General features: G+C 33.7%; 3 protein-coding genes across 3 annotated transcripts; 1 reads left to right on the forward strand and 2 right to left on the reverse strand.

The window, feature by feature from the left end:
- Positions 1 to 7402: 7402 nt before the first annotated feature.
- On the forward strand, positions 7403 to 12821 carry LOC108336051 (protein phosphatase 2C 29). Its single transcript, XM_052869775.1, has 4 exons — positions 7403 to 9339; positions 9930 to 10039; positions 10636 to 10900; positions 12182 to 12821. The coding sequence occupies exons 1-4, from the start codon at positions 7560 to 7562 to the stop codon at positions 12304 to 12306; spliced, it is 2280 nt and encodes a 759-aa protein (XP_052725735.1). The 5' UTR covers positions 7403 to 7559; the 3' UTR covers positions 12307 to 12821.
- Positions 12822 to 14219: 1398 nt separating this feature from the next.
- On the reverse strand, positions 14220 to 16178 carry LOC108334603 (protein ABCI7, chloroplastic). Its single transcript, XM_017570472.2, has 3 exons — positions 15305 to 16178; positions 14945 to 15204; positions 14220 to 14599 (listed from the first exon to the last, which is right to left on the reverse strand). The coding sequence occupies exons 1-3, from the start codon at positions 16127 to 16129 to the stop codon at positions 14290 to 14292; spliced, it is 1395 nt and encodes a 464-aa protein (XP_017425961.1). The 5' UTR covers positions 16130 to 16178; the 3' UTR covers positions 14220 to 14289.
- Positions 16179 to 17191: 1013 nt separating this feature from the next.
- Positions 17192 to 20508, reverse strand: LOC108335232 (aluminum-activated malate transporter 12-like). Its single transcript, XM_017571202.2, has 6 exons — positions 20002 to 20508; positions 19723 to 19863; positions 19239 to 19511; positions 18395 to 18516; positions 18153 to 18296; positions 17192 to 18030 (listed from the first exon to the last, which is right to left on the reverse strand). The coding sequence occupies exons 1-6, from the start codon at positions 20309 to 20311 to the stop codon at positions 17416 to 17418; spliced, it is 1605 nt and encodes a 534-aa protein (XP_017426691.1). The 5' UTR covers positions 20312 to 20508; the 3' UTR covers positions 17192 to 17415.
- Positions 20509 to 22010: the final 1502 nt, after the last annotated feature.

Raw genomic sequence — 22010 nt, forward strand, 5'->3', positions numbered from 1 at the left:
CTAGTGCCTAGCGACAGAACTCCTAGAACACCTCTGGATGAATTTTAAAGGTTGACATCCAACTACACAAGATGATGCCTAACAACACAAAAGTCAACGAGTTCACTGACTTTGGTTTTGCTCAACGGATCAAAGGCTCACCCAACAATAACCAAGTCAAGGAGCCACTATTAAAGTGGCACCCGGCTGCGCCATCCTGCGCCTTACGCCTTGGAGCGAAAATGCTCCAAACTTTGAAATTTTAAGTGGCACCCAATGCTTTATTCTACCACCCAATGTCATGATGGAAAACATAAATTGAATGTGAAAAAATATAACTTGCTCAATTAACTCTAATTGATACCTTTATCATTCTCTTTAGTTCAAATATATATATATATATATATATAAATCAGTCTTTAATTAACACCAATTAAGTTAACTGTTCAATTTAGAATTATTTCATTCCATTTCAATATAAAACCACAATTCATCAAAATTTCAACAACACATACAACACCAATATAACTCATAAATTATAGTGTCTACACATTAACTTTTATTAAGTAGTACCATAACACCAAAATTGTCACACCATCAACATGCATTACTCAATTCAAGCAAGCAAAACCAAAAAATTAAGATCATAGACTAACTTCCTTACCTGGTAAAATGTTCCCCAAACTCTAAAATGACACACAAACCTTAAAGCCCATAGGATACTTTATTTAAAATCGCATACAGGTCATTACTATTATGATCACTAATTAATAGATAACCACATTGAAGATTAAAGGAGCACATGCAACCCAAACAGGGTACATTCAAGAAGATGACATATTTGACGCAATGAAAGCTAAAAAATATTAACTTACTTGAATAGAAGAACTAATCGATTAGACATGAAAGACTCGTCATAAGGATTGTACTAACAGTCTTCGATCTTCAAATTGGATAACACAAAGTGAGAAATGAGAGAGAATTAAGAAAACTCTAAAAAAATAATGTACTCTTTTAAAAAAATAATAAAACTCGTTTATCAACTTTTTATTTATATTAAATATCTTAATCTTAAAATAATTAAATCTAACTATTTTAAAAACACTATCAATCATAAAATATCATTTTATAATTTTTTACACTTTTATTTATATTTATTGTGTTGTGTTACCCATTCATGAATTATAGAAAAAGAAAAAATTATCTTAAGCTTGTAAATAATCCATGTAACATAAGTTTTATTACATGAAGTTACATGCTATATAAATAGTAAATTTCAAATATACAAGTTGAATGCAATAACTCTATGCTAAAAGGAGTGATAAAACATTATACTCTAACAATAAGTTATTTAATTACTTCAAAAAGAATAAAAAAAATTAGAAATTAGTGTAGACTAGTTGCAAGATGCTTTCTTTTCTTCTTCTATACACTAAATTATATAAGAAACATTCTTTTAAATTATTATATGAAAGAAAATATATTAAAATAAATATATATTTGTCTGAGAGCTTCATTCTTTAAAAAATTTACAATTTTCACCCTTCTTTTTCTTTTCTGGTTTATTTTTTTATTTGATTCTTGTAGTTTTAAAAATGATAAGTTTTTTACGAGACATTTTACAGTTTTTAAAAATGATAAGTTTTTTATCGATCTCTGTTAAATATTAGAAATATGTATACCTTATTTGGTATTAAATAATATACATTTAAGAATTAGTGTTAAAAATATTTAATAATATATAATATTATTTTAAAAAATTAATTAAATTATTTTTTATTGATATAAGAAATTATAATAATATTTTGTATATTACCCACAAACCCGACAAGGATGACGTCAAAGTAGGAAATGGTGGACCTAAGTTTCAGCAACTCTGTCAAAGGTCGTTGACCAACTGATACATGTCCTGGACCCATGTCCCCAAATAAATCATACTGTTCACATTTTTTTAATTTCTCCACTTTAACTCTAATTTTAAATGTTTATAAGTGATATAAATTTATTAAAAAGTGATATATAATAAAATAATTATATTATTTTTAAACACTCAAAAATAATTTTATATTTTGGTGTTAAAAATATTCTCATATTGAAAACTATTATTTTCACAATAATTTCTTAAAACTTGTGCATAAATTTAAGAAGATAATTTATTAAATCATTTAATTAGTATGAACTATTTTATTGGCTAAAGAAGAATCACGCTCAGAGTAGTTGACATCATTGTCCACGAGTTCTTAAATCCATTGAAAATTCTCACAAACAATGAGAAACTATACGAATTTTGTAACGTGTCAATCGCTAACATCCTCAACCGTTCTAAGTTGAGACCCAGATGTACATGAAAGATTAGAAATCTCACACGTATTTATGACAAAATAATTAAATATATACATAGTGTGGGTACTGTAGCAAATGAGGATCAAGAATTTTCAACGGAACATGACATATGATATCATATTCGGTATCACGTTGACATATGGCTTCTCATAAATTTTAAAATTAGTTATTATATTTTACCTATTTATATATATAAAAATAGAGGGACTATGGATTTTATTTTAGTATAAGAAAAATAATAAAAATGATAAAAATAAAAAAGGTAAAAAGTTCATAACAGTGTCGTGACTTTGAATCATGCTTCTCGTCGTTTAGCTTCATGCGTCCCTCCAACCAACAAACTCTTTGACTTGCAGAGATGAGAAAGAGACAGATCTTGATATTATATGACAACATGTTTATTTAGGAGTGTGTAAAATATATTTTTGATATTTATGTGTTAATTTGTACATAAATTTACAATTGTTTTTTTTTCTTCATATTATAAAAGATATTATCCAAGAAATTAAATTTAATAAATTTTAAAAAATATTTAAGTGGGTGTGACATAAATGGATGAATCTTACACTTTTTGTGTGAATCTTTGTTAAAAAAGCATAAGGTAAAGTAGTAAAATGAGGACACTAAGACTTTGATTGAGACTTTGGAAGTAGATTCTGGAATTCAAACTTCAAAGTACCTATTCTGTCATGCATACTTACTAACTGCTCCCAATAACATTTCACATGCTACTATATGCTGTGTGAGATTCCTATGCATATTACTATAATGTAATTAAGCTATTTCATTCAATATAAAACTGCTCAACACTGAAAATTAATTAAGTATTCATTCAAATTCAAATAATAAATAAAAAAAACACTGTTATTTTATCACATACAATATATACTAATATACAATGCAATGCTCTTATTTTATATATAAAATTTATAGTTGTGTTTCGTTTAATTATATTTAAAATTTTAAAATTATATTACTTGGTTACTTATACCATCATGATAAAGTAAATTACTCTATAATCTGCCATATTGTTACTTTTCTAATTATATTTTTCTTGAAGACTTTTACAATATATACAAATAAAAACTAAATAGTAATGAAATGATATCTTATCAAGAAATAAAATAGTGCAATAAAGTAAACTTTAAAAAGTATAATACAGTCAAATTTATTTATCGATAAAATATTATGCATGTTAATAGTATGAATAAATTATATATTATTATTTACTTATAAACTATGAAAGTTTATTATTTTCATAATATTTTAAAAAAATTAAACTGAGAATAATTTGCATTGTTTAAGGGTGTAAGTGATAACAATAATTACTTAATATTTATTACTTAATATTTAGATTATTTTTTTTATTGAATTTTGAATTAAAAGTAGTTACATCTCATATAAAAGATATTACTTAAGATTAATTAATGTGAAAATGATTTGTTTCAATTTGATGTGAAATTAAAACAAATTTTCATGTAACTTGTTATTCTCTATTTGAATAATCGGTATTCGAATTAATCCAACATACATGTTAAAATACTCTGATATTTAAATTAGTTCAATTTCGAAGGATTAAATAATTACATTATAATAAATGTATAGTAAAAAAATTTCATCAATCATATATTTATTTTGTATTATAATTTTCTTTATGAACTTTTGATTAAGGTCAATTTAATCATAACCTAAATTCGTTTAAACTTGATTATTGACATATGTAGATTAATTAAAATGATTAGTAGATCAGTACTTACTGGTCAATAGATACAATATATTATTAATATTTAAATCATGAAATAAATATTTAAATGTAAACAAAAAATATATATGAAATTATAATAATATTGAATTGTGAGTGGACCCTTGTTATATTGAAATTGGCTTCCAAAATTTATACACATTGTTCATTAAAATACAATAATATACTTATATTGTTTTAAAATATGAGAAGTAAAAAAATGTTTGATATCTATTTTTGTCTTCTAGTTTGTTAGTTTTGTTCATGATCCTCCTATTTTTGAGTTGTTTAAATGGTCTTATCTTTTGTAAAAATGATTCAATTTGATCTTTTTTGCTAATTTGGGTTTAAAACCCTAACATGTAATGTCGCCCTTAGCCAATTTTGAATGACTTGTTCAGTTTTGTAATAGGTGGTTACTGTGACAATGTTAAAAGATTTTTATATTTTTATTTTATTTTATTCTTAATAGATTATCATCTTCTTCTTTCTAAACACATTGTCAGCCACCACTGCTCGCACCCAAACCACCACTGAAAACCCCAAACCAAACCACCATCAGATAACCACAACTGAACCATCATCCTCCAAACGAAAAAAATTACAGAATCCCAAATCAAAACCCTAGTCTTAAATCGTGAGATCAAAACCTATAGAAAAGAATAAAGAACATAAACCCCAAATAATAGAACTAAATCAAAATTCTAGCTTCAAATTGCGAGATCAAAACCTGTAGAGAAGAATCAAGAACAAAAACCCCAAATAATAGAACCCAAATCAAAACCTTAGCTCCAAGTCGTAGATCAAAACTTGTAAAGAAAAATAAAGAGCATAAAACCCAAATAACATAACCCAAATCAAAACCATAACTCCAAATTGTAAGATCAAAACTTGTATAGAAGAATTAAGAACAAAAACTCCATATAACAGAACCCCAATCAAAACTCTAACCCCAAATCGCGATATCAAAACCTGTAGAGAAGAAACCCCAAATAACAGAACCCAAATTCAATCTAGTCAATCACGACCCCTAACCAGAAAAGGAGAAGACGATCCCTAACTAAGATAAAGGAGAATAAGAAAACCCTACGAAACCTAGAGGACACCTTAAACTGGGTCTGTCCGAGAACAAAAATCAGAAGGGAGAGAATAATTATAACGGGAAAATTTTAATTAAGGCCAAATACTTTTAACATTGTCACCTCAATTGGGTTGATTTTGCCAGTATTTGTGTTGTTAGCGTTTTAAACCATGTGAAAAAAAAAGAACAAATTGAATCATTTTTACAAAAAAGATGAAATCACTTTAAATAACTAAAAAAATAGAAAAAACATTTAAACAAAATTAACAAAAGAAAAGTAAAATAGACATTAAATCTAAAAAAAATAACCTTTTAAAGATAAAACTCAAACAATTGATTATAACTTTTTTTACTTGCTCATTAAGTTGGTAATATCATTTAAAAAAAAAACTAGTTTAAAATTTGAACTTTACTCTTTTATTGTGAATGCTTTTAACCATCCAAATTTAAATAATTTATTAATAATATTTGAATTATGACAATTTTTTTTATAAGAATAGGAAATACATTTTATTTGAATAGATTTTTTTAATGATTTATCAAAACAATATTACAAAATAAAATAAAAGATAAATTTCTTACACGTAGTATATTATTTTGGTTCTCATAAAATCAGTAGTCAAGATCCATCAAGGTCTTGGTATAACTTTTATTAAATTAACTTTGTCAAATTTTATATTTTTTAAGTATTTATTTTGTATAAAATATATCAATATGTAGATTATGGTTTTAACTTACAATAATACATGGTGAAACAAATAAATAGTTAGGATTGCTAATACATGAAGTCAATAGGGTTTTATTGTTGAGAATTATGAAAAAGTTTAGTATGTATTTCTTTTTTTTCATTTGTCTAAGTTAAATTTAAACGATTCAAAATTTTGTTTAATAAAAGGTGATAAATGATAAGAAAATAATTATTATAACAATTGTTTAAATATTTTATCTTCTCAATATAAATTTATTATGAATAGGGTAAATAGTTAGTAACATAATTATAAATCAATTGAACAATTATTATCACTTAATTTTTTTTATATATATAGTAATACTATAATTAATATTAATTATCTTTGCATAAAGTTATTGTAAATTAAATAAATAGTGAGTTACATAATTCAAAAAGTCATTAAATTTGGTTATATCAAACAATTTATTGATGTGAATTAACGTAAAGTTTAACTTTAGGTGTGTTTCTCTATTCTGATGAGATCATTCATTTAAATATGATAAAAAATTGATTGTTGAGTTTGACGGTTTTATTTGAGTATGTGAAGGATGGACCATCTGTCTTATTATACTGAATATTATAAAATAATAAAATGTTCAAATTTCAATATACGTTTCTAATTTAATTCTCGATGAAGATAAATATGCATGAAAAATAATTAATGGACCACAGTTTATTTTTGTTTTTAATTAATTATAAAGAGTTGATTAAGAAACCAACCGGAATTACATGAATTGTCTAAATTATCCTTACTCACGCCTGGTATGCTAAACTTATTTAAGTTTCTTTGAAAAATTATTTTAGAAATTTAGACATGATAATTTTTTTTTCCAGATTAAAATCCGATTTAAAGAAGTCAACAAAGACCATGGACATTTACTACTGCTATTATATGAAGCTTTAAAAATGCCTTTTGTTTTTCTTCTTTTTCTTTATACAATATTGCACACTTTATTCTGCTCTGACACTTATAAAAAATGTCAAAGGACAGATACTTGTTTTAAAATAAAGTTTCATACCGTCTTCTTAAACCGCGTATGTCCGCTGAATAAAACAGAAAATATTTTTATGATCCAAAAATGAGAAAATAATGTATTAGTATATTTAATTATATTTTCCGTATTTTAATAATTGTAAAATGGAGTTATAAAAGTGAATGCAGTATTTGAATGGTGTGGAATTGTAAAGGTTTATGTAGATGATAAATAATTAAAGTGTGATTAATGTTTGAATTAAGTTTAATGAAAGTATGATTAATAACAGAAGTAGCAATAAATAAGGTATAAAAGTATTTATGAAGGATGAGCTGTGGAAGAGGCGTTTGAAGAAAATAGAAAAAGAAAACTGGAAGAAAAAGAGTAATTGCGGAGATGCCAGCTCACATAACCGTCAAACTCGGACAGTGCCAACAAAGGGCACAGAAGACAACAAATATTTTGATTTGAAAAAAAAAACGGAAAAAAAGGATATTATATTATTTAGAATATTATTATTATTTAAGTGGGGTGTATTATTTTGATGTGTGTAAGTAAGAGAGTGAGTTTGTATTGTTTTGGGTTGCTGGTTCTGAGCATAGTTGTTGTTTGTGTGTTGGTTTTGAATTTATTTAATTGTGTTGTGGAGAGAAGGTGAATTAGTAGAGTGAGTTTTGTTGGGTGGGGTTTGGTTGGGGGAACTCAAATGTGATGGGAAGCAATGGACTCTGCAATCTCTTTTCATGCTTCAAGGCATCTTCCAATCATGGCCATGGTGGCCATGGTGGCCATGGCCATAACCATAACCATAACCAGAGCCAGTTGGTTTTTGCGGAGACAGAGCCATTGGACGAAACCCTAGGCCACTCTTTCTGCTACGTCAGATCCTCCGCGCGCTTTCTCTCTCCCTCTCATTCCGATCGCATCCTCTCTCCCTCCAACTCTCTCCGCTTCTCCCCTTCTCATCGCTCCGATTTCCCCGAAACCGCATTCAAGGCCATTTCCGGAGCCTCGGTCAGCGCCAACAGTTCCGTGCCCAAAACCGTGCTCCAGTCCGAGGATGACGACACCACCGTCAATGGCTTCAGAGGAACGGCTTCCTTCAGCGCTCTCCCTCTGCAGCCCGCTCCCAGAGGAGGAGAAACTGCTCCCTCTGAGAGAGAGCGGAAGGCGTTCTTTCTCTCGGGGCCAATTGAGAGCGGCGCGCTCTCGGGACCCCTCGACGACTCCGTTTCGAGCTCTGCGGGAGTGCCCTTCTCTGCTCCGCTCGGTGGTGGAGTGTATGTGAAGAAGAAGCGGAAGAAGAGCATTGCCGGGTTGAGAAAGGCCTTCCAGCGGAGTCTCTCGGAGAAGAAGCGGCCTTGGGTGGTGCCTGTGGGGCGGAAGGGGAAGACGGAAGCGACGAGTGAGACGGAGAACGAGAGCAATGTGCAGTGGGCGCTGGGAAAAGCGGGGGAGGATCGTGTGCATGTCGTTGTATCGGAAGAACAGGGTTGGTTGTTCGTAGGGATATACGACGGTTTCAATGGCCCTGATGCGCCAGAGTTTCTCATGGGTAATCTTTACCGTGCCCTTCACAAAGAGCTCCAGGGTTTGTTTTGGGAACTTGAAGAACCGCAGTCGCAGGTGCAGGGAACTAACCCTGCACCTGAGCTGGAGGATAATGAAGCTGAACCCCGGAATGAGGTGGAGGTGGAGGAAGACTCTAGTTCTCTCCGAGGATCGGTTAAGAGAGTGACGTTTCAAGCGGAGGGGACTGAAAGTAGGAGGAGAAGGCTGTGGGAGTTTTTGGCTGAGGAGGATGATGCGGAGAACGGGCTCGATCTTTCCGGGTCTGATAGGTTTGCGTTTTCGGTTGATGATGCGCTCAGTGCTAGCAAGGAGGGTTCGGGAGGTAGTAGACGGTGGTTGATTTTGTCTAAGTTGAAGCATGGGTTGTCGAGGCATAAAGAGGGTCACGGGAGGAGTTTGTTGCCGTGGAGCTTGGGCGTGGGGGAGGAGAAAGAGAAGGTTGAGGTGGAAAATCCAACGACGGCAGAGGAGGAGGAGGAGGAGAAGGGTCACGGTGGGAGGAAGCGAAAAGTGGGGCCTGTGGATCATGAGTTGGTTTTGGGAGCGTTGTCTAGGGCGCTTGAGATGACTGAGCTTGCTTATTTGGATATGACGGATAAGCTGATTGATACCAATCCGGAGCTTGCTCTGATGGGGTCGTGTCTGTTGGCTGTGTTGATGAGGGATGAGGATGTTTATGTTATGAACGTGGGGGATAGCCGCGCCATTGTGGCACATTATGAGTGTGAGGAGGTTCACGCTACTAGTAAGGAAACGGGAAATGGTGGAGGCATTGGGTCAAGCGGGGAGTGCATAGTGGAGGAGTCTTCGGCTCCAGACGAAGGTGGTGTCGTGTTAGGGAATGAGGGTCCTGCTAGGGAACGGAGGTTGGTTGCATTGCAGCTGTCCACTGATCACAGCACCAGCATTGAAGAGGCAAGTTTGTAATTGGGCCACACTCCCTGTTTTCCTTCGGACTATCACATTGCAATACTTCTTGTCTTGTTTTTGTCTGTACTTATTCATCCTTCGTCTGATGATGATATATTTTCTACATTCTAACACATGGGTGCAAGATTTCATGGTTAATTATAAGGCTTCAGTATCCTTCAAATTTTCTGTATTTCCTTTGGTAGCTTTCTGGAATATCATACTGTATTCATATATTGCTAATGATGCTGCATTTTCCCTTTAGGTTTTACTACTGCTCTCTTCGTGTGATGTGTGTGCTTGTCTTAGCATATCCCAAAGACCAGGGATGAGATTGTCTCTTGAAGATTTGATCCAAATTCAGCATTCTTTGTTTTTATTTTTTTATTTTATGTGGCATGTTATTTTTCACTTTGTAGCTTTCATTTACGAGTCATGTGAGTGTTATATTGAATTTAGATATTTTTCTTTGTGCTTATTTGCGGTGTGCTTAATTTTAGAAGTTCTGCCACTATTAGTTTTATTTCCTTTTCATCCAATCATGTTCTGATCAATTCGTATTGGATGTCTGAAACTTGAAGCTTAATGTTTTGCAGGAAGTTGTTAGAATTAAGAATGAGCATCCTGATGATAGCCATTGTATTGTGAATGATAGAGTGAAAGGCCGTCTTAAGGTTACTAGAGCTTTTGGTGCTGGATTTTTGAAACAGGTATGGTGCCTTCAAATATTTAAAATACTTTCTTGTACTAATATTTCATTCTTGTTTACTTTTGACTGTCAGATACGAGAAGATTATTGACTTTGATATCCACTATTATGTAATAGGAGATTGATTGTCATTCTTGGGCACTGTATAATTTATTTACAATGTATTCGGTCTGTATAAAAATTTTCTTTGGATAGAACAGGCTAGGACTTAGTGTCAACAAGAAAAGCTTACATGAAGTTTAAATTATTTTGGATAACCTGCAGAAAATTGTTTTTAATTTTGGACTTGGAGAACTAGTGCATAGCTTTTATGTGTATTCAGCTTTTGTGATGGTGTTTAGATGTGTGGTTGGGTCATCCTAGCTTGAAGACTTGGTTTTAGAGTAAGCCAAACTTCCTACTCTGGCTATGGAGAGACATTTCATTTCATGCTACCTGACTTTTTTTAGTGCCTACGGCACTGCTGCACATGGCCATTCTCATTCACACAAAATGGAGTCCTGCTTGTTTATCATCCCTCTTGTTCAAGGAAGCAATTCTGAGACTTAAATATTGTAAGAAAATTATGCTGACTTGATGTTTTCCGTGTTTCTGCAGCCAAAGTGGAATGATGTGGTGCTGGAAATGTTTCGTAATGAATATATTGGCACTGCTCCATATATATCCTGCTTCCCTTCATTGCGTCACCATAGATTATGCCCTAGAGATCAGTTCTTGATCCTCTCATCTGATGGTTTGTATCAATACCTAAGCAATCAAGAAGTGGTTTCTCAGGTCGAGAGCTTTATGGAAAAGTTTCCGGATGGAGATCCTGCCCAGCATTTAATAGAAGAGCTGCTCCTACGTGCTGCCAAGAAGGCTGGTAAAAAGATCTTCTTCTCACATGAATCTTTCTTAGATCTTTGCATATGCTCATGTGAACATGTTAAATTTGTCTTACGACAAATATGGAGGAAATTACAATTAATTTATAAATTTGAATTGATACTTCATTTATATAATTAGTAAAAGCATGTCTTCTCCCAATGTTTGTTCAAAAATAGTCGAACATTAAAACTTCTTGGTTAAAGTGTAACTTTGGTCCCCTTTTAATTTGTACTATGTCATTTTGGCTGTTTCCCTTTTTTCTCCCGTGATTTTAGTCAAGATTTGCAATTTTGGTTTATTTCTCAATTGTGCACACGTGGTTATTTTTTCTTTTATTTTGGTCTAATTGAATCTTAGATCTAAAATAATTAACGTTTTCAAAAGTGAAAATTAGATCAAAATTGTGATTTTTTTTAAATGTGGGGACTAAAATTGCTGAAGAAGATCGTGAGGACCAAAATTACATATCAAGAATTAATAGTGAACTAAAATAGTAATTTAGTCAATCTTTTTTATTGGTTGACTTGGGGACCTATGCATATACTATATTTATGGCCAAAACCAGTCATTACGTATGTGATGTGACTCTTCCTTTTGACATCGAGGATATATTTATTTTAACTGGATTTTGCCCGAAGAACAAAGTAATGGATATTTTAAGTTGTTTACACAAAAGTTGCAGTGTATATATTTTGGAAAATTGAATGAAATGTATCCCCCCTTATATCTCGAGCAGTGATTTAATATATGGTTATCTTTTGTCTTTAACTGCTGTTTCGCGTCGTATTTTTGAGCCATTTTTCTTTTTGAAAAACTTGTTTCAATAATGTGTTGTCTTAGTAGTATTGTGTTATTCATTGGGTGCTGCTATAATAGTATGTTTAATATCTTGACTTTCTGGGGGCACTGCTTTACGTGTTTGTGAGCAGTGAGCACCTATTATACAATTTTTTATTCTTTAGAAGTTATCTGACTTTACATATTCACATTTTTTTATATCTATATTATCCCTCTTATGGACGGATCTTAAGAGGGTTTTCTTTTCTATGTGCATAGGATTGGTTGGTTCTAGTAGAGAAAAGGTTTGATGCCAGTGGTCAGTTTGTATTTTACAACCCCAGCCTATGGTAGGGGTTAAGTTAGCTAACACAAGGAAATATGATAGAACAAGAAAATTATTAATGCAATATTGGAATTAAGTTTTTGCTCAAATGATTGGGCTTGTCAACTACTGCTTATAGATTTAGAGTAGTGATTTTAAACTCAATGGTTGCAGGAATGGATTTCCATGAGTTGCTGGATATACCTCAAGGAGATCGGAGGAAGTATCATGATGATGTGACTGTAATGGTGATATCACTTGAAGGAAGAATCTGGAAATCATCAGGGAAGTATCCATGAGACCTTGCTCAACTCAAAGTCGACCCATTTTTCAATGTTCATTCTGGTCTTGCAATATGAGTTGTGAATAGAAGAACCGTACATTTCATTGGCAAGAAGCCGCCGGTATAGCTCTATTCAGACTTGGGAGATGCGAAATGCAATTAAAATGAGCTTAGGAATGGGCATTGCGGACCGATTTTGGGAAGTCTCTTTAGGAGAAAGAACCATGTAAAGCCTTTTTAAACTGTTCTCTTTTTTGTTCCGTCATCGTAGTCAATTTCTTTTCCCATCTATTATCCAGGTTTATAGAGATGAAAAATGATAGAAATTTTTAGTAGCGGAGGCCCTTTCCATTCTTTCTTTTTTTGCTCCTTTTCTTTCTCTGGTTCGAGCCAAGAGATGTGGGTGTATATTGGTGGGGATACAAATGTACTGACTGAGCTTAGAGCAGTCACTAGTAAGAGAAGAAAATATGTAATTGAAGGTGGATTCCAACCATTGCAGATTAACATGATTCTGAATTACAGCCTCAATTTAATCATTGCATTTAAGTTGTAGAATGAAATATTCCCTGCCGAAAACTAATATCCTGTTTGGTTTTGAGGAAAGCAGTAAAGAGGATAGGATTAAAGAAGAAAGAAATAAAATTCAACTTCTAATTTATGAAAAAATAAAATGAAGGTATTTTAAAAAGTTGTATAATTTGATGGACTTGATAGAAATTAAAGAGAGATACAAAGAGAAATAGAAATAAAACCGTGAGTTTCAATCAGTAACGTGTTACAGTGCCATTTACCAATGCAACGGATACAAAGATGCAGGTAACCTAACCTTAATAAATAAATGAAAGTTTAAATGTATTACTAATAACAAATCAAAAAGTTTAAATTTTATTTGTAGTATTTAAAATACGCATATTTTTAAGTCAACAAAATAAGGAAGGTATCTAGAAGCTATATAAAAACATTTTATAACAAACCAAGGGCAGGAATAACCAATAAAATGCTATCACATTTTCTTACTAATGGATAACTAATGCATCTATATTGGGTGTGTATGCTTTACCTGTAATATTTGCCAGACCCTCATTTTTTGGCAAGCCATGTATGACATGTTTTGACCCAGTAATATGGCTTCATTTATGGGAATCACATACGTGCTTGCAACTGTTAATTTTTAAAAGAAAATTCTGTGTAATAACTACAAACTTAACTTCAAGCCAAATTGTTAGATTTGTTATCGCTATGAACTCCATGTAACTTTTGGATTAAGAGTTGTTAGAACCAAATTGGCTTTGCAGAACTGATTATTTCGATTTTGTTGTTTGAAGCAGGAAAATTGTGTTTGAAACAGAGTAAATCAAATAAGGCAGCTGAAAGCACCAAAACTTGTCAAATCAGACGCCAACACAACAAACAATACGTGAGTCTATTTGCATCTTAGGATTTCAGTAAAGGAGAAACGTCAGCAACATATTCTATTAACATTCTTCTTTTGACACACCTATTGAATGAATTTTACACGATTCATATTAAATTCATTGGAATTTTAACCCACAAAAATAAAATGTGCTGAAACAGATAAAAAGTCTCAGAAAAATATATGACCAACATTCCATGTGACTTGAAGGAAAAACCCTGGCCATGGATTGCTAGCTGAATGCACTAAGAGCAATACATTATTGGATGGATGAATCAGATTCAACGTCCAAACTCTGAACAAGCTGGTTGGCAAGATTTCATGATTTCACCGATAATCTCATGGTTCTCAATAAATTTCAGCGAATTAGAGTTGTTACTTTTAGTAAATAACACAAGGATTGTAAATTCCTACAAACAAATGCATTTTTCACTAAAAAAACACATCCACAGATCAGTCATACACGACGAAGCATCAAGCTACATACACTTCAATGTTGTCGAACAAATGAATTCTGATGAAAAGAATTTCATTTTTATTTCAAATTGTCATTTTACATTTAACAGACGCCTAGTATGATGATCAATTAGAGGATGGATCCAACAAATTTTTAATATGACTTCGTACTCTGTCTCTAATGGAAGAACAAGGAAACTTATCTATCACCTCTCCTCCAAAGGCAAAAATTAGAACTCTTCTAGCAGTGTTTTGGTCGATGCCACGTGCCTGGAAATAGAGGAGCTGACTTTCTTCCAGATCACTTATTGCAGCCCCATGGGAACACTTGACATCATCCGCCACAATCTGGAGATTTGGTTTAACATTCACAGTCGCACGAGGTTCAAGCAGAAGACTTCTTGTCAACTGACCTGCATCAGTCTGCTGAGCATACCTGCACCAAATAGTACATTGCTCGTATAGAGAGTGGCTTATACATATTGAAATTGAAAACACATGCCTCTGTTTTATTTAGCACGATCAATGAATGACAGCAACTTTTTCACCTGGAGATCTGTTTGTTTCCTTTTCAACATTTTTTAGTTCCAGAAGCCATTTTGTGAAACAATTTCACACTATTTACTAATCACTTTCTCATCTAAAACTTTGAAAAACAAAAACTGGGAAATACTTTCTCATTTCTCTTTCCATTGTAGAAATCAACCACAACCTTAGTCTCTCATTAGATTGTACGGAGTGCATTTCATTCACATATTGCAGCATAAGTGCATATACATACCTGTTAACCTTAATGTTTCCGTCAAAAACTGCCTGTCCCTGTGAATGAGCAACAATGCACTTGTGAAGTTGTCGAGAATAGCCCCGTGGATGGTCCAATACAAGAGTACTATGCAGGTCCTGCGTTTGATCACCAACAGACAAGTGCAGAGAGGATAACTCGGTGACAGTATCAGGACCCAATTGCTGAATACGAAGATTGTGCCTCCCCAGCTTTCCTCCCGCGCTTACCTCTGTGAGTTCATAAGCACTAGACGAATCCTGCAAGGAAACAATTGACACAGAAGCTACAATCTCACAACCCGATCTAGCAAAGTCCATGAATATAAAGGCAACGGCTTGAAGAATCGAAGGTTGTGACCTGGCGAACGGAGGTCCATTTGGTGTGAGCGGCATGGAAAGACTGTGTCTGGATGTAAGAATGAGAAAGCTTGGCACCTTCTCCGATGACCGCCTCAAAAGCAGCGTTACTCCAATAACGGTCGTTGTCGTTCCCCTGCTCGGAGGAGAAGTCTTCAGTTATATGGGCACGTGCGCCTTTCTCGAGCACGACGAGGACCCTGGGATTGGAAAGGTACATGGTGTCGGAAGGGTGGGTGGTGGGGGGCTGCGGCGGAGTGTACTGGAAGTGGATGGGGTCTTGTAGGTGGCAGTTCTCCGGGACGTAGACGAGGGTTAAATCGGGAGCGGCGATTCCGTTGATGGACCAGAAGAGGTCGGCGTCGGGGAAGGTGTGGGGGAGGTATTGGGAGACCGTGTGGAGGAGGGAGGAGGAGGAGAGGGCGGAGAGGGGGCCGACGTAGACGGCGGGAGGGAGGTGGGAAGTGATGATTTTGACGGGAGAGGGATGGGAGAGGGGGAGGATGCGGGATTGACGGATGAAGGTGAGGTCGGTGAAGCGGAAGGGCTCGTCCCGGCGGGAAGGCCATGGAGTAGAGAGGAGGGATTCGGAGGAAGCGTTTCGGAGGTTGTGGAGAGGAAGAGGGGTGGAGGGTGTGGAGGGGATGCTCTCTTCAAGGGTTTCGGCCAGTTCCAGAACGTAGGGGTCTGAGGTGAAGGCTCTGTTAAGGGCTTTGGGTTTCACCAATTTCTTCTGAGGAAACAAAGAATAAGAAGAAGAAGAAGAAGATGATGAAAAAGGGATCAAAGAACTCCATGCCGCCGGAGAGAATCCTACACCATTCATCGTTTCTTCCTCTTACTATCCTCTGCTCAAGCTTTCAACTAAGAGAGATACACACTAACTACAAGGTATATATATATTTTTTTACCCCATGAATATTTCAAAGTAACTTATTTCTCCAATCTTCATTTTATTTGATATGATCAACTTTCTCACAACTCATGACAGATAATAGATTAAAAAAAAAGTGAGTACTTTAATTTTTGTTAAATACTTTTAATTTAACATTGGTGAACCCTTTCCTAAATTTGAATCTAAGAAGTGAAAAATGTCCCTAAAAAATAGAGATTTCAATCATAGAAAAGAAAACAAAAGGTGAAAAGGATGCAAAAATAAATCAACCTTTTTATAATCAAATGATAAGAGTATTGTTAATTTGTAACTTGTGTGATTCATTTATGATATAACCTGAATTAAATTTTAAAATACAATAGAAGAGTGTTTTATTGATAGGATGAGAAGACATTTTCAATTTCTTTTATTTTAGAAAACTTAAGAGAAATAGATAAATAAAAACTAGAATTAAAGAAAAGAAACCTATGATAGCTAAATTGAAAAATAAATTAAGTAATTAGGATTCTCTTTGAATCTTGTTTTCTTTCATCTTATCCATATCCTCTTAAATAAGTAAATATTCATATTAAAATCAGATAATATCTAAATATTTAGTAAATTAAATTATTAAAATTGAATATATATATATATATATATATATATATATATATATATATATATATATATATATATATATATATATATATATATAGAGAGAGAGAGAGAGAGAGAGAGAGAGAGTTTTATTAAACAAGTGTATTTCTACTGAAATCATTATATTAAACTACTTATATCATTATACACATTACTGTCATAAAAAATCACTTTTAATAATAAACAATATTTGTATAGTCAAAAAGTAAAAATAATAAGATGTGTTTACGAGATAAAGAAAAACTAAGTAATGTGTAGTTGGTGAGTCACAACATGTAAAAAATAAAAATAAAAATTGTTGGTTGCATGAATTGGATAGTTAGACCGAAAAGAGAGATGGTAAAAACTAAAAATAAAGTGAACTAATTAAAATGTTAACATTGTTGGAATCATTAAAAAAATTTCTGTAATCGCCAAATTCATGCAAACATCTTTATAACTTGAAATATATCATGGTGCTGATAAATATTCCTACATATATATCAGAAATCTAAAAGATACTGAAATATATTATTATTTATATTAATATTCATCATCATCATTCATCAAATAACAGATTATGTGAGGTTTCTCTCTCTCAGTTAGTCCACTCCATGAGATGGTAAATGGTTCTGAAACACGTCAATTCGAGGCTCGTCACAAGTGACAACAAATTCATCACCAGGTATGAACTCTTTGAAGCATGCGAGTCTCCCCAGTTCCTCAACTTCCTCGATCACAAGATCCAGTTTTGCAACTGTTTCCACAAGCAAAGATGCAAATGCAGCAAAAGGAAGAGCCTCAGAGAACTCAAGGCTAGTGATTGCAATTTTACTCAGTTGGGGCCTCAGAGACTTTCGTTCTGATTCCTTTGTCTGTTCAGTGGTAACCCTTTTGTTTTTCCACTCCAGCAATGCCGAAGAATCGGTTTTAACACTTGAAAGGGAGGTCTTTCCATGCCCAACTTGTTCGGCAGCTATTTTGAACATGTTGCTGGCTTGGTTGTGCCTGTGTTTCGGGCCCAAGAAGAGCCGAGGTTGAGATTTTATGGCAGTGTTCAGGTCCTGCAGGGCTTCGTGCAGATGATCGGACAGTATTTCTGGAGAGCAATGCCGGCGATTCCTTATGCTGTTGGAAAGTTCTATCAGTACTTTCGATACCTCTGCTGCAAGCCGAATGCAAGGGTCCTTGAACATGGCTCTCACAGATCGTGGTGTCTAAAACAAGTGATATCAGTTTAAGAAAATAACTTTCAATTCTCTTTTTCAATTAACGACATTTACAAATATCAAATGTTGATTAAACTTTATTTCAAATGCAACATTTATGAAGCTGATACCTGAATTTCTGTTCTCAAACAGCCGTGAAGGGCCACAACAGTATAACCAAACTGACGCAGAACAGCTCCAACTTTCACATATTGCTGCCATGGAAATCTGTGACAGTACCTAGAGTGCCTTGGCTCCCAACTTGCATGCAATGCCTGCACAATTCAAAATAGAACCAAGTGATTCGCTGCATTCAAAGATAATGAATGTATTTGAATGAACTAATTAATACATGACTCACTCACTGCCTTACCAGTGTTTCATCGATGGATTTTGAATCCAAAACAGCCTTATAACCTTTGTATATTGGATCCTCAGACAATTTTATATCTCCAGATCCTTCTAGCTCTCCATAAAAGTATTCATTCACACAGGCTGCAACATTTTTAACTTCCTTCAATGTCTTAATTTCACAAGAAATGGTAAAGAAAATAAGTATCACTGCCTTTTACTACTTTTGCACCCGAATAAACTCTCTTTTAGTTTCTATACTTCGAAGTAATTTATTTTACTCTGTAAATACATTATTTTTAATCTATGCAATTTTAGATGATAAAAACTAAAACTGATATGTATATGTATGGACTAAAAAATATTAAAATGATATATAGAAGAATCGAAATATATAATTCTTCAGAGTAGAAATCTAAAGGAAAAGTTTATAAAACTACAAATAGTTAAGCCTGAAGTTAATATTACTATAGGTAAAAGACACAGGGAGATTAAAATTAACATGACTGCAAATACACAAATGTACATCATGCGCATACACTTTTACAGAAGAAATTATTACATAATCTGAAATTTATATGATTTCAAGAATCTCTATATTAACTGTTTTTTCACACATTCAAACACACTTTCTCACAACACACATGCAAACATGCATCAGCCATACACATAATTTATATAAATAAAGTAATAATCTTAAATTATGAAAGAGAAGATGTGTGTATTCAAAACTAGTGCAGATACTGCAAAAATGATCAAATTCAGAAACTGGATATGTGTCCAATAAATGTATATAACATGGGATGAGACTATTTTTCTAAAGTGGAAATGCCTTCTATAGATTTGAATATTAGAAGTTTGTGTACCTTCTATAGATTTTGCAAGGCCTTCAAGCTTGTAAACAGTGGAATTATGGAGGTCTTCTCCTGACCAATTTGGAAATACCAGAAGACTCATGAGAAGGCAAACAGCACAGCCTATGGCAATGGTGTATACACGCTCATGTGCAATCTTCAACACATTATCAACCCGGTAGCTTGAGACAGCAATAAGGTTGAAAGTCAAGAGAAATATAACTATACCATAGTCATAATTCTTCTTGATATAGGGAATAAACCTGATATAAGTAGCTAGAGCTCCTGCAATAAGAGTATTAATTTTTAGTCATCATCACAGGCTAACTTTATGCTAATGATCATTTTGCTCTCTCCATTGAGAAAAACCAAGAATGAAGTGAATAATTAATCAGAATGTTAACACTGGTAGAATCATTAAAAGACAGCCCTTTTGATCAGGAGCATCAATTTCAAGTCTTGATTTCTCATAAAGTTGTAAAGCAAATCTATCCACCTATAAAAAAAACTGCAGCTCCGATGATGATAGCTTGAGAGACTCTGCCAGATGCATCTGCAACATACCCAACAATAAATGCCAATAATCCTGCTAACAGTGTTCCCAATCCTCTGTTGAGTCCTTTGCACAAAGTTGCCCCTGGAACCATATAAAGACGTTAAGGTCATCCAAAACATTTCATGCAGCAAGGGCCTTTTATTGTACATAAGAAAGTATCAAGTAATGAGAGTAGTTAATTTTGATCACAAAAATTTGTCATTTAAGAGAATTACTTGCCTGCTGTGAATTCCAACACAACCACCACAGTCATGACAGCCCAAATAGCACTCTGTCCAATGCTCTTGTAAAATGGCTCCAACAAGTACAACAGAGAAACCAGAGTGAGGGACAAACCAACTTTGACTGCATGGATCAACCTTCTTGGATCTTCACGTCCCACCCTCCATGTAGTTTGCCAAGCCTTAGTAGGAATTCTCCTCACCCTCTCACCAAAAACATGCACACGTTTCTTCCAGTTACCATTCATTATGCAATTATCATTCTCAACCATTGCCATTTCCTGGCCAGCATAAACTTTGGGAACCATTATCAAGGTGCAAGTTCTAGCTTGAGACGACACTATAGTAGAGACCGTGACAACGTAGAAATGCAACAAGTTAATAGGCTTCTCAGGAGGTGTTTCATATTTCAGTAGCCATAACACAAGAAATAGTTTTATAAAACGGAAAAGGAATCGATATTTTTGTCATTTTGTGGGTTAATGGGGAGTCTAGATGCATGAAAGAGAACCCCAATTTTGTCCATGAAGCAAGTGTGAAACTTTATAAGGAGGGTGAAAGGTGGAAGCTGGCAATGTCATTTCTACCTTCACGTGTATTCCATTAAAGTGGCAGTGCTTTAAACTGAGTATCTCTCTCAAGTCTTAAAAAGTTGAAAAAGAGAAGGGAACTCCAATTACACAGGTACTATTTTTTGTGGTGACTGGTTCCCTGTTACCTTGATGATTATGTTGTCAGTGTATTTTTTATGGAGGTCAATATTATGAGGGTACATGTAAGCCATTAAAATACGGCAAAGAATGCTTCAAATTTTCTCCACCACATCATGTAAATTATATGTAGAAATACTTGAATTTGATGCTGAATATGGTGAAGGTGACAAGTTGCACCGACCAAGTTACGTACATAAAAGTACAATGCAGAACTTAAGTGCTGGTGCAATATTTACTTGCAAATCCCAGTTTAAACTGTCTGGTTCTGGTTGACCTAACTCTTAACTCATTGAGGCTGTTACTGAGTCACATTTCATTTGCAAAGCAAGGTGCTGGTAGTGCATGTAATTCTTCATTGAATCATTTAAAATCACATAGTTAGATGCTGTTAATTTTTTTCTTTCTCATAAATTTGAAATCAGAACTCACGTATAGATTGATCAAGACTATAAGCACGTCAAAGATCTTGAATTACCTAATAATTGATAGTTTCATTTCATTGGCATTAAAGAGTGCTGCTGCCAGCTGCATTATGGCACTGTGCAAATGATAGAGTGATCGTAGCGTTCAAAGGTGTTGTTGACTACTTGGGCTTCACGGGAATACAACCAATAATAGCCATAATATGGTATGAACATATTTGATATTTAAGGTAGCTTTTTTGAATCTAAATGTAGTCCTCAAACAGCTGGGGTTACTTGATCTTGTTTCTTTTTCTTTTGTTTTGTTATATTAGTAAGCGGTTCTCTCGTGCATTTCCAACTTCTCCATGACTCCATCCGTTCGAAGCTTGAGATTTCAACATCTGCCTCCACAAACCAATTGCCATCTGTACTCTTCAGTTTTCTCCAACATGTTAGGAGAGGGATAGGTCCGATTCTTTCATTTTGGTGTGGAAAAAAAATTTATCCAAAATGAGATCATCCTTGCGCACTACTTGCATAACTCAACAAAACAAAAATTTAAGCCTCATTCAATCCCATCTAATATGCTGTCAGACCTTAAGTTACATTTATAGAGATTAAAGTTCTACACTATCAAAATAAAGAGGTCAAAGTAAAATTACGTTCTACTGTTTTTATGTCATCAAATGGGTTCTCATCGTAGACAAAAAGTAAAAAGAAGAATAGGTTAACCATGCCTGATCTTGTTATATAGAACCTGCATAGAATACATTTGACATAATCATCCTATAATCAAACACTACCCGATTCATTTATTTTTTAAAAATGGCCTTTAAACGTCTCAAACGTTTAAGTAAAACATCAAATTCCATCAAGTTTATTTTACTTGA

This window comes from Vigna angularis, chromosome 10 (genome assembly GCF_016808095.1).
Source record: "Vigna angularis cultivar LongXiaoDou No.4 chromosome 10, ASM1680809v1, whole genome shotgun sequence".
Classification (NCBI taxonomy): Eukaryota; Viridiplantae; Streptophyta; class Magnoliopsida; order Fabales; family Fabaceae; genus Vigna; species Vigna angularis.